General features: G+C 41.3%; 3 protein-coding genes and 1 non-coding gene across 5 annotated transcripts; 1 reads left to right on the top strand and 3 right to left on the bottom strand.

Annotated features, from left to right (window-relative positions):
• The first annotated feature begins 1,256 nt into the window (after positions 1 to 1,256).
• On the top strand, positions 1,257 to 4,034 carry LOC112284928 (uncharacterized). Its single transcript, XM_024525318.3, has 4 exons — positions 1,257 to 1,418; positions 1,602 to 2,270; positions 2,599 to 2,871; positions 3,118 to 4,034. The coding sequence occupies exons 2-4, from the start codon at positions 1,611 to 1,613 to the stop codon at positions 3,487 to 3,489; spliced, it is 1,305 nt and encodes a 434-aa protein (XP_024381086.1). The 5' UTR covers positions 1,257 to 1,418; positions 1,602 to 1,610; the 3' UTR covers positions 3,490 to 4,034.
• Positions 4,035 to 4,637: 603 nt separating this feature from the next.
• LOC112284929 (cyclin-dependent kinase B1-1) lies at positions 4,638 to 7,376 on the bottom strand. 2 transcript variants are annotated; one of them, XM_073535374.2, is made up of 8 exons: positions 7,053 to 7,376; positions 6,732 to 6,873; positions 6,416 to 6,477; positions 6,112 to 6,223; positions 5,902 to 5,995; positions 5,671 to 5,707; positions 5,377 to 5,515; positions 4,638 to 5,246 (listed from the first exon to the last, which is right to left on the bottom strand). In XM_073535374.2, the coding sequence occupies exons 1-8, from the start codon at positions 7,247 to 7,249 to the stop codon at positions 5,154 to 5,156; spliced, it is 876 nt and encodes a 291-aa protein (XP_073391475.1). In that variant the 5' UTR covers positions 7,250 to 7,376; the 3' UTR covers positions 4,638 to 5,153. The 2 variants fall into 2 exon arrangements, with proteins under 2 accessions (XP_073391475.1, XP_024381087.1); XM_024525319.3 differs by having other exon boundaries at positions 5,671 to 5,740; positions 7,053 to 7,374.
• A 5,022-nt stretch (positions 7,377 to 12,398) lies between these two features.
• Positions 12,399 to 12,482, bottom strand: TRNAM-CAU (transfer RNA methionine (anticodon CAU)). Its single transcript is given in 2 exon segments — positions 12,399 to 12,434; positions 12,445 to 12,482. It is a non-coding gene; the product is annotated as a tRNA-Met (tRNA).
• Positions 12,483 to 12,740: 258 nt separating this feature from the next.
• On the bottom strand, positions 12,741 to 16,001 carry LOC112284331 (proteasome subunit alpha type-2-A). The gene is made up of 11 exons (XM_024524043.3): positions 15,816 to 16,001; positions 15,385 to 15,461; positions 15,205 to 15,269; positions 14,966 to 15,012; positions 14,496 to 14,571; positions 14,224 to 14,291; positions 13,874 to 13,943; positions 13,516 to 13,601; positions 13,308 to 13,370; positions 13,116 to 13,181; positions 12,741 to 12,958 (listed from the first exon to the last, which is right to left on the bottom strand). The coding sequence occupies exons 1-11, from the start codon at positions 15,854 to 15,856 to the stop codon at positions 12,910 to 12,912; spliced, it is 708 nt and encodes a 235-aa protein (XP_024379811.1). The 5' UTR covers positions 15,857 to 16,001; the 3' UTR covers positions 12,741 to 12,909.
• Between the last annotated feature and the right edge of the window lie 441 nt (positions 16,002 to 16,442).

Genomic DNA, 16,442 nt, shown 5'->3' with positions numbered 1-16,442 from the left:
AGAATATTTTTTAAAAAAAAATGTAAAAAATTAAAAATGATATCTCAATTAACTTGAAATCTTGAATTATTTTTTTAATTAAATTTTGAGAATTAAATTGAAAGTTTAAGATAACTTAAGGGGCTCAAAGAATAAAAGTTTAAAAAGATAGTTAGTAGAATATCAAACCATTCTATAAACTAACAAAGAATTTTGTGTTAAATTTTAAAGTAGATTATTAATCCTCTAAAATAAATCTAATGACTAGTGCAAGAAAGTTGAGCAAATATATAATTAGTAGCAATTATCAAACTAGGAATTTACATAACTCTAATTAAATAATATTTTTTAACTTGATTCTTTTTTATTGAAAGAATGTTTGGTTTCAATTCAAGGCTTGCAAAGAAGCAATGTTTATGTAGTGTATTTGATACTAAAGAACAATAATAACTATGTAAAAAACCCTCATCTATTCCAACATAATTATTTATTGTTCTTGATATATGTTGTATTAGCAACAAATATTTTTTCACAACTTTAAAAATATACAAAAGTAAGAAGAATCTAGATTGGCCTACATATTTCTTAAACAAATTAGAAATCTAAAAAGGGATTTTGGTGATTTTTTTTTTATTATTATTGATACTTGTAATGTCCTATCTAATTCAAAAACAATTTTGCAACACTCAATCTTAGTTAAAGAATCAATGACTATTTACAATTGAGGTTTAATAAAATTCCCTTACATTTTCTAAAATAAAATAAAACAGATTATATTTAAAAAATAACAAATAAAGCTAATTAAATAGATACAAATTTTTGTAAAAAAATCACATGAAACAAAATGGAAAATTAAATAATCACAAAATTTATTATAAGAAACTGAACAAGTTATAAAGAGGCAAAAACATGAGAGATGTTAGAACACACATGACTATTAAAAAGTATTCAAAAGTTCCACACTTCAACTTAATACATCTATGATGTGATACAAAAACATAATGTGTTTGTTAGAGTTGGTTTGTATATGATTTTATACAACACTTATTCTTAAGCTCTACTTTGAACCACCAAGGGTGTTTGGATGTAAGTAGGTGTGTTCTTTACATCACATACTTATCTAACCATCAGTTACACCCCATTTTGTGTTTTTAAATAAAAAATAAATAAAATTAGGGCTGAAAACAAGAGCTTCTGGATGTGGAATGGGTGAGAATGGCGTAGTCTGTCAGAGCAACGAACGAGGTTTCTGCGACCAAACAAACAATCCATCGATGTTTGTCGATGTTGCAAACCCACAAACATCAACACAACACCTCTGCGATGATGTTGTCCGCGATGATGTTGCAATCCTTCCCTTCTTCTTCTTCAGCTTCAGCTTCATCGGCCATGTCCTAATCGATCCATCGCTCGCTCCTCATCGTCACCAATAGCAAAAGGTAACCACCCTTTCCCCACTCCTTCACTGTTTTCCGAGCTTTCCAAATGGGTATTTCACATTTCTTGGACGCGAATTTTGGGTGTTTTAGTTGTTTTGGGGTTGTGTGTTTTTTTATCCAAGTTTTGTTGGTCCTGGTTTTGGTGAGGGGGATGAGATGATGAGTGTGTCGAATCTGTTGTAGGGTTGCGAAATGGCGATGTTGGCTCGGCGGAAAGGGGTGTCGCTAGCTGCGGACTACCTCATTGCCCTGAGGAGTAGGAGGAGGACTGTGGTGGAGGCCTCGCCATTTCATCATGCAGCAGTAGTGGAGGATGGGTCGAGGAGAATTTCAGGGTTGAGGAAGGCTGGGTGGAATTTGGAGGTAGAGTCTGTGTTTGGAATTGGTAGCAGCAGCAGGAGGGGGATCAGCGGGGTGGCCAAATGGATTGGAGAGAAGGGGGGGAGCTTCGGAGGAGAGCGGGCTCAGCACCAGGGGCCGGTGTCGCTAGGGCGGCGTGAGTACAACCTATCTTCTTTGCGGGATCGGCTCAAGGGTGCGACTGGCAAGGTGAAGGAGTCAGTTATGCCGAAGGGGACTGGTGCTGCATCGGCGACGGTACCCGAATTGAGCGTTTGGAAGCCTGTGAATACCGCGAGAAAGACCGTGATTGGATACAGGGAGGCGCTGGGACTTCAGTTGGAAGCTTTCTGGAAGCGGAATTATTTGGTTGTGGTCGGGGCTGTGGGATTCGGGGTTTGCTTGATCCTATGGCGGCTTATGTTTGGGATCGCCAGCACGTTCGTCAGCCTTTCTGAGGGCATGGCTAAGTTTGGGTTCCTGGCTCTTGCCGCTGCCATGGTTACCTTAGGGGTAAGCCCATTCCTCGTTTTCTGATTTTCCGCATTCTGATATTCAGGTTGGAGATGAAGAATGACATAGGATTGCTTCCACCACTGTTGGGTACTTAAAGTTGCGTGGTATTTTTGTCTCTAGCAGTGATCGTTGCCTTCTGCTAGTCTTGCAATGGCATAGGTGGACATCTGAATTCAACATCCCTTCGTATGTTTTTGCAATGGCACTTTTGAAGTTTAGAGCCTTGATGCTATAATTTGAGTGGCACTTGAACCTGAAACGTCCAAAACCCTAAACCCGAACTAAGCTATGTTGTGCGACCTAATAGACACGTTGATGATCTCAGGGAGTTTGGATGAGGTCTAGGGTATCGATCAATCCAGACGCTGTATACCGGATTGCAATGAGAAAACTGAATACCTCAGCACCAGTCTTAGAAGTAATGGGTGCGCCATTAACAGGGACCGATTTGCGTGCCTATGTCATGTCTGGGGGCGGTCTACGAATTAAAGGCTTCAAGCCCCGACTTAGCAACAAGCGGTGTTTTATCATATTTCCTATCACTGGTGCAGAGAGGAAAGGTCTTGTGAGTATCGAAGTTAAGAAGAAGAAAGGCCAGGTCTGATTGCCTTCTTGCTATTGATTATCTGTTATTAGTCTTGTTCTCTCTCACGTTTGTCTTTGTCGTTTTGTGTTGTTACTGATGCAAAATCAAATAAATAAGTAAATAGTTTGTATTAGTTAAACCTGAGTTTGAAATAGTTCAGTTTGCGTGGATGTGAAAACGTTTCTAAAGGAGGGATTCGAATGTCAAATTCGCCTTTACTGATATTTTATCCTTCGTCTGCATCTGGGAAATGTGCAGTATGATTTTAAGTTGCTTGCAGTAGACATCCCAACAGCAGGTGTTGATCACCGGGTTTACCTTATAGGTGATGAGAAGGAGTACCTAGTAGGTGGAGGACTCATCGCTGATCTTCGGGATCCTATTGTCAAAGCCATGGCTGCCCAGAAGGAATTTGAGGAGCGTGATGATAAAGAAGAAGAGGATGACCTTCAACGGGAATGGCAGGAGGAACAGGCCCGTGAAAGAGAGACAATCGAAAGGTTGGAGCGAGAATCAGCTGCTTCAGAGGAAGTAGTCGCGGCAGAGCAAGCTGAGGAAGTTCTTGCAGATAAAAAGCTTAAAGAAGTCCACGAATCTGAACGTTTGCGGGAGGATCCTATGAAAGCCTAAATCATGCATTTTTCTTTTATGCCCACGTCATATTCAAGTTGCTGAGTGATGTGCTAGATGTCAGGTTGAAACATCTCCTTCATAGAATTTAATGAATAAGTACCAGCCCTTTTTAAATCTCAAGCCTTAATGAGTAGGGTTGGCTGGCCATACTCTCATATAATCTTCCACCCAAATTCCGTATCCGGCTGCAGGCGACGATGCTACTCCTTTGGGGACTTTGCAGCGTCGGTTTTGGAACTATCTCTGAACTTTATTTTAGTTCTGTCAACAATCAAGCGTTGAACCCCATTGAGATCTCCTCAACATGTTTCGAGCATTACAAAGTTTAGGGTTAATTGACCACATGTCAGCTGGTGAGACGCTGGGGTAGGATGAAATCAGTTGAAAGGTTTTCAGAGCAGGTTACTAATAAGTGCATGAATATATTTCTACGGTTAGATTAGGGATCAACTGAATGCAGATATTCTACAGCTGTTCAGGTCGGGTTCACTTAACCAAAACTTATCAAGAGTTCCACATGATGGCATCTGTTCCCTTACTCATTGATTTGTCAAAGGTTTGGATACGCGTAATTTTTAAGTAGGTATGGGAATCTCGCAGTTACCAACTGTGGCCCAAATTATCATACACCCGTGTGCTTCTCCACGCGTTTTGGAATATGGATCGTGGCAGTGTTGCTTACAGTATTGCTGTCAGCCTTACATACCAATCTGTTGGAAAACAGCGAAGCAGCGAACGAAGCGGATCATTCCTGGTACATAAACCGCTTGCGGGGGGAAGATTTTGTTGGTGACTGACTGTGGGTAGTTACAGTGCAACGGGATTTCACTCATATTGCTCGACTTCAAAAGAAGGCATCCTTATTCAATACCTGAAGTGAATCTGTATTGCTCAAAGTGTTCTAAATTTGGAAGGCCATCTCCTGGCTCGTACTGGATCACCGATTATAAAAAATACATACTTTTTGTGAACATCAGTTGGAGTGGAGATAAGGGTTCATGAAGAGAGTTTTAGGATATCAGATTTCCAAAATAAATATCTGTAAGGCACCTAAGGCCTGTAATACAGACTTCTTTAATCTGGACCCTCCACCATTAGGATGTAGAAAGAAAGGTTGACACTGCCTTCCGCAGTAGACAAATCAATAGAGAGTTCTGCAATTGTAGAACCCGATAAGAAAAGATTTTATTGCTTAAACCCATCACTGCCAAAGATAAGTGAGGTCCTTTGGAAACTGAATACAAATTGCAATAAAAATTGCAGTAAAATCTTTAATCGAATGATCTGAATTAGTGAGTACATTTCTAAATCAAATAGTTATACCACTTTCGAATCATAGTGGAAAGAATGAGTAAGAAGCGTGTGAACAGCTTTTATCTCTACGCGTTCAGTACTGAACATCTTACTTGGCATCAAAAAGAATTGAAAAGGTTATGTTACACTCGAGTTCTCTATGTAGAGGATTCGATTATTAACGATGCAGGAATCTGCCATAGCGAATGAGCATGGGAATTACTGAAGAATCCAATGGGGCGTTTGTCACGTATGGTCGACCCCAACATATCTTCATTGGCTACGAGTAATTCTTCCGCATGTAAAGAATGGAGTTAAATGGTTAAGAATTTATCTAATGGTTGATATCTTTCCTTGCTTACAAACACTTAATACTGCGACTTGTCGAGGTTATCAAAATAAGGGTGGATCAGAGCTTCCTTGGCTGAAATTCGATTCGCTGGGTTGTATTGCAACATGCGCTGCAAACCAGAAACTATGCCATCAGCGTACAGGAGCATAGCGAAGAAGCGTTTGGTTTTGGTACGCAAGGAAGACTAACAATAAATATAAATAGAGTTCAATTTACGATTTCAAGTACAAGACACTTACATCGAGAAGATCGACACCACTTGGTTCGATTCCTGGCACAGCTTGTGCAATGTCGTGAGCTCTCCACTGTGGGTAGGCATGCCAGTCCCGTAGTGTAGTTACACCAGGCCATACTTGCTCATTTGGTGTTCCTAATAACCTGCAACAAACCAAATCAATGATGAGCATCAAGATTTAGCTCAGCTTACCCCCTTAGAATGGGTCATGACCAGACTAACGCCTACGGAAAGTGGTCGAGTGTAACCACAGTACAAACTCAAGAATTTCACAAGGATAGATAGGAAAATTCCTCACCGAAAAATGTAGAGAAGTTGCTGGAGTTCAGAATTCCCTGGAAACAGAGGCGTCTTGCGACACAACTCAGCTACAAGCATGCAGCAGATAGAAAAAATTGAGGTCATTGAATGGTAGCGACATCAAGACAAACATACAACCTACACCAAAGGACATCACACAGTCAGGATGCCGGGACTTGAAGTACTCAAAGCTTTTGAAGAGTATCAGAGAGTACACACGGAATCTCACCAAATATACATCCTACAGACCACATGTCCACGGGTGTTGAATAATGAGAGGCTCCCAGCAGGATTTCGGGGGCACGGTACCACAGCGTGACAACCTGCAGGGCCAAACAAGGGATTGAGTACTTTACCACCTAAAGAGTGATAAATATATAGTGCATTTTCGTATTGGTTGCAATACTGAGGCACAAGTTGAGTCACGAGTGAAACCGACCTCGTGGGTGTAGCTCTTGACCGGAACAGTGAAGGCCCTTCCTAAGCCCAGATCCGCAATTTTTAACAGACCCTTGCTCCAATCGACGAGGAGGTTCTGAGGCTTCAAATCTCTGAAAAAGAGGCGAAAATTGAGTGAAAATCAAGTCCAAGAACACGTCTACAACATGAATAAACTCAATACAACTGAGTGTTACAACACTCCCTTTTCAGAACCTAAGCTATGTATCCAGACTTCAAACAGAAGGCTAGAGACCCCGCCCTTTCGGACTTTGAGATGCGATATGGTGTCGTCGCCGGTATACCTGTGCATTACTCCGTGGCTGTGGCAATGAGCAACCCCTTTCAGCAATTGGTACACAAAGCTCTACACCCATTCAAGAAACATTGGAGGGAATAAATCCTTGGTTAAAAGATGGTTTGGCCCGGCAGTTTAAAATTTAGACAACGAAAAACACTAGCACTAAGCACTGCTTACACATATATTATCTGCAACGGCTAGAAGTAATTGAAGTGTTGCAGACTTGAAACAAATAATCGTTTTGTGCTATGTTTCAAGGCACCGTACCTCCACCCCTCAAATTCATCAACAAGCTAAAACAAGGGAAGGTTTTCACTGACCTTAATCGTATTTTGAGGAAGTGGGTTGTCCAGGCCCGGCCACGACAGATCCAAAAACCTTCTGAGGTCTGTATCAATGTACTCAAAAACCAGGTACAACGCTGGCTTCCCATTCTTGTGTAAATGCTCCACGCCTAATAACCTATGTCAAACAAGGTAACACAAAGGATGTCACAGGCATTGACTTCACCGATGACGCCAGTTCGCCACAGTGACAATCCAAAACAACGTTCCCAAATACGCCCACAGGGCAACAAGTCCAAATTGAGCCGAATCCTTGGGGGAGGGGATTGGGTTTTCGAGAGCCAGAACACGAATTACCGAACGAAGTAGATGCACTTAGAAAGCATTTGCAACAGAGATACTTCTCGCAATGTCGTAGCAGGAATGCCTTCCTCCTCATTCTCTATCTTAATCTTCTTCAGCGCCACCAGCGCCCCTGTTCTTCTGTCACGCGCCTTGTACACTTTCCCATACATTCCTTCGCCGATCTTCTCTAGCTTCTCATAGTTCTCCATCGTTCATCCCTTTACAGCCGACTCCAACCCCCAAAATCGCTTCGAACTCTTCACAATATTCCCACCCGACTAACCTAGCAACTCAACACCCCCACCCACCCCACAAAGAAAAAAAAAAAAAAAAAAAAAAAAAAAAACATGCAAATCAGCCTAGAGAATGAAGCGTCCCTCCACTCACTGGCTCCTCATCACAACATACTACATTGAACACCCAAAAACTCAAAACCACTCCAACGACCCTCAAACGTCCCACTAATTGCACCCCCTCCTCTCACTACCAAACTAACTCGAGTACAAAACCACCAAATCGACCCCGAACGACTGCACTCCCAATCGAACACTGCCACAAACTACTCACAGACATCCTCACTGCTTCATTCTCTAGGCATCATGCTGCTTCTTCGACTAATCCATCACTCCCTCCCCCACGCTCTCATTCTCTCTCTCTGTCGCACCAAACACGCATCAGCAAGAATTGATCGATCGAATCACATGGGCAGCAGCTCTCAATCACATTCTCAAACACAAACTCCACTCCTGCGTCACCCATCCATCACCCTCACTCTCACGAGAGATACACTCACTCACTTCCTCCCTCCCGCTCACACACCGACAGGTTTCAGCCTCTCTGTAATCGGCAGCTCTCAGTACTTTAATGGGCTCCTCCCCTCCAGGCAGACGAATACGAAACCAAGCAGAGTTTTCGCATCTATGCTACTTATACATAAAGGACATGAAAACGACTGCGGGGGGAGAGGGGGGAGGAGCTCATTGGGACCGACACTCTTGGGCATCATCCATGGGATTCGCGGCGTCTGGCGTCTCATGAATGGGCTCAGTTGTGTGTCGGAGATCTGGGTCCGATTAGCTCTAATCGTGGATTAAGGGGGTAATCCTGCGGGGTTATTGGATTTAGGGAAAGGGAAGGGACCGCATTGAGGAGGGGAGCTGTAGCTGGAGGATCATAAACGGATGCCGCCAACAAGAACTGGATGCCGCCAATTGGAGGAAAACCAGAACAAACCAGACTGGGTGTGGTAGTTCATTGGATAATCTTTGGGTTGCCCTCCACTTAATACTCGAGAATTTTGCCTCTCTTCGATTGTAGTATAATTAGAAATATTGCAGCTTCGTAGTTTGATTAGTATCATGGTTAAACATAACCTCAAGCCATTGGTTGATATCATATCAAATACTCAAACTTTCTTGTATTCTATGAATTCGATCTCTCTTTCTTTGCTGTGAAGTTGATGCAATTCTAGTTTTCAAACTATTGTAGTAGTGCACTGTTTTTCTTCCCGTACTATCCTTGACATATGTGCAGAATGTGTGGACTATTCGTATAGATGCATATTATGGAAACTATACATCTGTTCTAACTCCACCATTTGCTATTTTATTGTGTTTTACCTCAAACAAATGGTGGAATCTAGCGGAGTTGTGTGTCACTGTCATGTGCCTTTGCAGAAAACATTGTAGTTGAAGTTGAAAAGCTACCTTGTTTATTCTTTTGCAAGCATAAACAAATATTCTTGTGTACTACTTGCGATAGAGTCTGTATTTTTCCCTTTATTCTATTAAAGATGGTTTAAGAGTGCCTTGCTGGTTGTCCACACCAAATAGACTCAGACAAGTGGCTGTTTGCCAATATTTCAAATTCCCAAATTGGGACACACAGGGATCTGAAAAATATAGAAACATGGATCACTGTGAGAACACACCATATTATAAATTTTAATCGTTTTTTCTCCAATACCCACTAGCACTCCAAGTAAGAATTTAGACCAAAAAAGAAGTAGGGCAAAGGCCAACAACCAAGCTATGGAAATGGACACTGGCTAACTAAGCACACGAAACCCAAACCCACCTTCCTACAAGGCGCTTAATCTAGAGGCTGAGAAGCGTGATTAGAAAAAAACGTGGGGCCCGCTCCCTTACCCTCCGGGAACTGTAAAGTCCAAGAGGAGGGAGGGAGGGGCGGCCTTGGAAGGGGTGGTTGGGGATTTCAAACCTGGCAGGCATGCCTTGGAAAGGGGGGTAAGAGCAAGGGAGGGAAAAAGGAAGAGTTGAAGAGAGAGAGGGAGGCCATGGACACTCTGGCAGAGCCTCAAATAAAGGAGGGTGGGATTTGTTCCTGCTCTTAAAATTGGCTTCCTTTCACTCACACACACACCCCCCCCCCCCACTTTCCTCCATAAAGAAAACTCCTGTCAGAAGGGTAAAGCTCCTTTCCCTCCTTCTCAGTTTTGCCTTCCACTCTAAGTTAAGTGACACTTTGAGAAAGGAGGGGAAAAACCCAAAAAACAAAAAAAAATCAACAGAAACTCTCCTTTACTCTCTCTCTTTCTCTCTCTCGCTAATACCCATTTTCTCAAATTTAGAAAACCCAAACTAAAAATCAGAGTTTTCTTCCCCATTACTTGCGAGAATTTCACCCACTCGTGATTCCCTTATGATCTATATTAAACAAATGTAATTATGTAATAAAAGTACACGAATTATGTAATTCGTGTATTTTATTATTGTGATTAATTATTTGGTGGTGAGGTGTGTGGGAGGGAGGAGGAAGTGGATTAGGGCGCGTGCCCCAAGGCCGGGCCATCCAGATGGGCAGGCACAAGCACGCACATTAAATCGAGTGGGAATGGGGTTGCTCTCCTTTTTTTATTTTCCCTCCCTCCCTGACACCACTAGCACTCCCTCACCTGGTGACCCTCATTATCGGGATGAAAAAGCAAAAGATACGGAGCGCAAAAGAAAACCCCCGGGGAGGGGAATAACAACGTCACGTAAAGACGGGCAGGCGAGCAGGCAGCAGCTCCCCGTTTCCTGCCCGGTTTCATTTCTTTCCGGGGGTCAGCCATTTTTCCTGTGCTTTTGGCTGCCCTAGCCCCCCCCCCCACCCCTCTGCCTTGTTTCAAAACGTGGAAAACAAAGTTTATATTCCCCTGGATACGGTGTACTATAGAGTATCTTTATACAGCGGGTATGGGTAATACGGTCATGGGTCGACACATGTGGTACCTAATACTGCCGGATGATGGCACCGTATTCCGCGTCGATGCTCCAAACTTGGTCAGTGATTAGTGCCCTGTTCATAAGTTTGTGTTTATCAGAGTACTTTTGAAATATTCTGAATTCGTTTATTTATTTTTTTATTATTATTTTTTCAGATGTGTTGAAATGACTTAAAATTTGGAAATTATGTAATTAATGTGTGATAGAGTGGTGCAATTTGAAGAATAACAAATTGTATTAAATTAAGCTTGTACATTGTTTTATTTTGTTTAAATTGTAATCTAAATTATTGCTTGACTGAATATATTTAATTTTTTCTAATAAAAAACATATAAGAGTTGACATATCCACTAGGCTGGTGCTTGTGAGTTTGTACATGAACTGCAAATTTATAGTTATGTATGTATAAATCATGAGATTGCACAAAATTAAGGTAACTTGTATTATACCTCGGTTTAATTATATAATTTTAGTAGTAAAAGAAAATAAACATTCTTCCATATTAATCAAACAACTCCTCATTCGTGAGTTTTTCTGGTTTCAAAAATGACTTGAAAACTTTTTTTGGATTGTTAAATTTTTAGATCGTGTTTGTTTTATATGTATATATTGAGAATATCATAATACATGTCTTAAATTAGAACATATATTTGCACCTTTACTCAACCTAAAAAAACAAGGTTATATTAAATTAGATTATTTTATCAGCGTACCAGAAATTGTGAACTATTTGGTATTTGTATTTCAGTTTCTAATGAGATGGAAGAGACCGTGTAAGAGTCAACCCTCAGTAGAATTCACAGCAGACTTTGGCACACAAAAAAGTTTGGATGTGGGCAAAACCCACATTCTAGTATCGAAGTCAGTGGTACACTAGGGCACAAAGACTGCTAAACTAATGTTGAGATGAATAGCAGGGCCACTGCTTGTTGAATGCCCATGCTTGGTCCAGTTTGGCAGGTTTTTACACCATAAAGGTGGTGGCTGTGTGTTCGAAGAACTGGATCCATATCTTCAAAGCTTATTCAAAGCTTCTCTCTCTCCTCTTCAAAACGTCATCAAGTTATCTTTAAAGTTCTCTTTAAAGTTCTCTTTAAAGTTCTCTTTAAAATTCTCTTTAAAGTTCTCTTTAAAATTCTCTTTAAAGTTCTCTTTAAAATTCTCTTTAAAGTTCTCTTTAAAATTCTCTTTAAAGTTCTCTTTAAAATTCTCTTTAAAGTTCTCTTCAAAGCTGCTCCCTCTCGTCTCCCAAACTTCATGAAAGCCCCACTGTCCCTCTTCAATGCTTTTTCCCTCTTGTCTTCAAAGCTCATCAAGGCTTCTCCCTCTCTACTGCCAGTTTCAGGACATGCCATGATCGAGGATGTGGTTCTCTCCTCAAATGGCCAAACTCTCAATTCTGCTGAAGTCTGTTCAATGCTCATCTCTGCTTTCCACATTGCCATGTTGTTGTCTTTTACAAAGGGGGGGGGGGGATAATGGTTCGAAACTGGTGTTGACTGGTGGTCTTGCCAGTGATGGGCTCACAGGATCTGTTATGACAAACTGTGCAACAGCAGAGGTGTGTAGTAGTTCATCAGACAAAGAAAGGAAGGAAGGAAGGTCTGCCCCAGTCAAATCAGCATTTGAATGTTCTGAACTTGCTCTGCAGTTTTGGTGAAGAGAGATGTTTGATGACAGCGCCAAAGGAAGAGAAGTGAAGTGAGGGGAGGGGAAGGGAAGGGAAGGGAAAGGAAGAGTTGTAGGAGACTCACAGCATCACCTACATTAAAGCATGCCTTGCTGTGTTTACAGGAACAGTTGAACTTTATTAAAACCGTCACATTTATTTATTTATTTTTAACACTGCAGTCCACGTGTACAAATTTGTGATAAATAATATTGTAAAAAATGCAAAAATGATGCTCATTCTACTCTCTCTCTCTCTCTCTCTCTCTCTCAGTATGTGCACTCAACATAAAAAAATATCCTTACTTGTTACGGTGGTTCTATTTTTAGTTTAATTAATTATTTATTACTTATTATACTAATTCGTTAAACACTATGAATCTGTGAAGAACGTTTTGATTTTAAACCTTCCAAAATCAAACCGTGAAATAAAACTAAATGTGATCCTCCGAGTAGAAAGGTTTGGGGCGAGAGAGGCTCGAACTCTCGACCTCAGGATTTCTCGTAGCTATGAGACCTACGCGCTAGCCAACTGCGCCACCGCCCCAGCATATGTCAAAAATAGTAAATTAAAATACTTAGCATATTCTTCAAGCAATATTACGGTCGCTCGATATGGCAATGCTGGGACTTTTCTAGGCGTGCATGTTTTCGGGGGCAAAATGATAAATCACCTCCACAGTCCTCTAATGGATTCCAAAGTTTCAGTAGCAGTCTTAGGAAATAACCTGACGATAATTAACCTGCGATGTGAGTATTCGTTCCCATGTGAATGGAGTTGAAGGGTGGTCTTTAACGACACAACTAGCAAATGATGTGACTGCATTGATTTAGAATTGTTAACCTTTATAATGTTCTACCCGCTTCTCAGTAAGAACCGACATCCAAATGAATAGAACCGGTCCTCTAACAACCAACTTGTCAAGAGATGCATCTTCTATACACCAGAACAATTGATTCAATTTCTAGCAAAATTACTCTACTTCAGCAAGGTAGTCTTCCACTTCAGCTGGAGTCAAAACTCTGCAGACAAAACGACGTATAACTCAATCTCAGATTCCAAGACTGCATCCTCTTGAGTACAACTCAACAGATAGCAAGCGTGCAGTCACATGTGAAAACTCGGGCGCCTAAGCATGGAGCGTAACAATAATAAAGGTAGAAAGGAGGCGAGGTTTACTTGAAAACACGCTTCTCATCTATGATGCCAATCTCGATATTCTTCCCCGATATTTGACCTTCAAAGCTGTCACGTGTAAGTGTTAGAAATTTGAAATTGACCCGCACAAATCAAACTCAGAATTATTTTCCATGATAGAATATACGTCGGAGACATGTAATCAGCAATTCAACCTCTGAACATACGACTTACCCTTCCTTCAAGGTCAGAATCGCAGTGTGAATAGCATCTTCGAGTTCCATGTCATCAGAATACCTGCTTGTAACAGTATGCCTCTCGAATGAGTCACTATCTCATATTAAATATGACACGAATCGTCTCGTTCAAAACTCATCCTGCATTCTACCACATCGTAGACTACAGAATCGAAAACAGAGTGCAACGTATGGAAAGGACCGACCTTTTCTCTAAGAAAGTCTTCGCATTAGACACATTCTTGCCAATTGCTGATGCCTTCCATGAGAAGTATGATCCTGATGGATCTACCTGCACTTAATATCATGTTTACATCGAATTAACCGTAAAAAGAATAAGCTCCTAATTGTAAATGACATGGCCCTAACCCGCAACATGCAGAATTCTTGGAATAAATCACACGAGAGGCTACATCATAGCATCAGTAAACGCGGATGCGTGCGCACCAAAGAAGAGAGAAAAAAAGGGACAGGTCTTGTCGACCCTGCACTCATTGAAATTAGAAAAACATACACTATTAGGGACACAGGCTGCGTGCTAAGAACCAGAAAAGGAAAACTTACCTGATAAAGTTGGGGGCCGTTATCATCAAAGCCAGCCATCAGTAAGGAGACACCAAAAGGTCTCACTCCCCTGCATAATCAATGGCAGCTTGTATTCTTAGGATTCACCAGAAATAGGTCCAATGACTCCTTAAAACAATGTTTTCTAAGTACTACTTACAACAAGCCTTCTAACCAGCATTTCCCCGACCTATTTAACCAGTTGTCATCCAGCATCTCGTCGCGATAAATCCACGAAAATCACCAAGTCTATTGTTCTTAATATCTCAATATCTTGAAAGTATCAATACAAATCTTAAGATCCGAGCTTTACTGAGGCCATCTCAAAAACGAATGACAGAAATTCACACCCTGATTGTGTAAACTCCTGCATTACTGCAGCTGTCTCTCTAACCAACTGTGACAATGGAATAGGTTCCTGCATCCATTACAAGAGAGTGGCAAATATGTGAACAAAACAACCGTTCTGTGAACATTTTATTGAGTCCGAGTGACGGTACCAAAATTTGCGTCAGCTTGGAACACATCATTATACAAAAGTAAAGTCCATTTGAGAAAGAGTAACCAATCAGGTCCCCAGACAGGATCAGACATGCAATCGCAAAGATGGATAATCTCAAACCTGGTAAAGTCGCTGATATGTTTGTGCTTGCTTCCGGCTTTTGCGAACCAAAACACGAGAATCGGGACCCATACCGCTGAAACCTCCCACATATATGACTACGATGTAAGTAATGAGGGTAAAATCAGAATGGCGCACAAGGTTCCAGAAAGATCAAACTAGAATGATACGTTCTTCAGGATGATTCGTGTGGAACACCCTCCGACCAGTCCCACATTGAAATCAAACGAACTAAGTCTCAAGGATAGAAAATTCAGACCACGTTAGATTGTTATTAAAAAAAATAAGGAAATAAAAATTTAGAGTGATCAACGAAATGCATTGAACGAAATCAAACTGCTCATATTATTTATACATGCAGAAAATCCGGTGTTTGAGAACAATGCTTTTTTCTGTTGATAAATCAAAAAGTGAAACTAGAAAGACTAGATGGGTACTCTCGATCCTGAATATCAGACAAAAGCACTAACCTGTAGACAACTCCGATGTTTGGGGTCAATGACTGAATTTTATTAATCTGAGAATAAAGAGGATATCATCAGCAACTATTCACAAATTTGAATACGCTGAAGCAAATATTTCGAAGCTGTACCTTATGGTAATGCAAGAAATCACTGGCGATCAAGAAACCGTGGCAACCGTGCGGAAGTTCAGCAGCATACAAAACCCTAGTTTCGCATAAAATAAAAACTTGCGAAAGATAACTCACCGAGGCTTCGTCAACAAGAATTGATGGAAGCTTCTTCTCTGTCGCAATTACCACGCCATTTGAGGCTGGATACCAACGGGGAGGAAAATATGATTATTTAACTAGTTAGATGAACTCAAATTTATACGTGGAAAGCACCTTCTCTTCCTGTCAAAACAAGCCTAGGACACACAAGAATACCTTTGATTCCGAGGGAAGTTTGACCTGCACCTACAGCCATCAAGGCATACTCGATTTGTACCAGCTTCCCAGATGGACTGTTCAACCCAACCACAACAAACAAATTCCACACCTGTTCAGTCGGCTGCAGATTCCAATATCACGAGCAAATAGCAAAAAACGAGACACCCTAAGCGCAATTTCACGAAGTTCACAACCAGTGTACTCTTAACCCTCACACGATTTCATTCGATCACTCTCACCGCAGCGCAAAATCAACGTAGTCCCCCGAAAAGGACTCAAGGACGTAAGTTACCCAAACGCCAGCGTGACCTGCTGATTCCACTAAACCTAAACTCCGCGCAATCGTTGCATGACTATCTATCGATACCTCTGATCGATGTCGAGAAATTAAGGGACCGTGTCACAAAAGCCGACTGATGTGCACTAACCTGAAGGTGGTAAGCGAGAACGAGTACTGGCTGTCCCCCATGGCTGCAGCTTAAAACTTACTCACGAGGGAAATAGTTGGAAGACCGAAGCTGCACCGGTGATGGTGAGAAGGTTGCAACACTTAATGATCCAGAATCGAGACAAAGGCCAACAAGCGAGCAGATCGATGCAAAATTTGGAGCAAAAGATGGTTCGGGACAAAACCTTCGACGCAACTCGACATTGCCCTAATGCGTGCAAGGCGACGAAGCCGACGAAATCATGGACGAATATCACTGAGCTGTTGACGGAGATGATTCGTTTATTGGAATATTCAACGACAAACGTCAACGCTGCCAGAAGTTGGGCTCAAAGCATGCTTTAGGATGTAGATAAGCTCAATTTGGATTCTCTTCAGAAAACTTAAAAGTGAACTGGTACAAAATATGTCTCTACTGCTACTTGGAAACATCACTACCGTGAAATAAATGCGGGATTTGCTTAAATCTTGTTTTGAGGTTTTTAAGGTGAATTATGAAAGTACATTAGTTTTCTAATTACGATTTGACATTTTTGTGTTCAGATGTGTGTTAGAACAGGTGTCATATAAACATGCACCCAAAATACATATAAGTGTATGTATAAGA

Source organism: Physcomitrium patens, chromosome 7 (genome assembly GCF_059467195.1).
Source record: "Physcomitrium patens ecotype Gransden chromosome 7, ASM5946719v1, whole genome shotgun sequence".
NCBI classification, from domain to species: domain Eukaryota; kingdom Viridiplantae; phylum Streptophyta; class Bryopsida; order Funariales; family Funariaceae; genus Physcomitrium; species Physcomitrium patens.
Note: the sequence above shows the minus strand (reverse complement) of the source record. Positions and strands in the feature narration are given on the sequence as shown.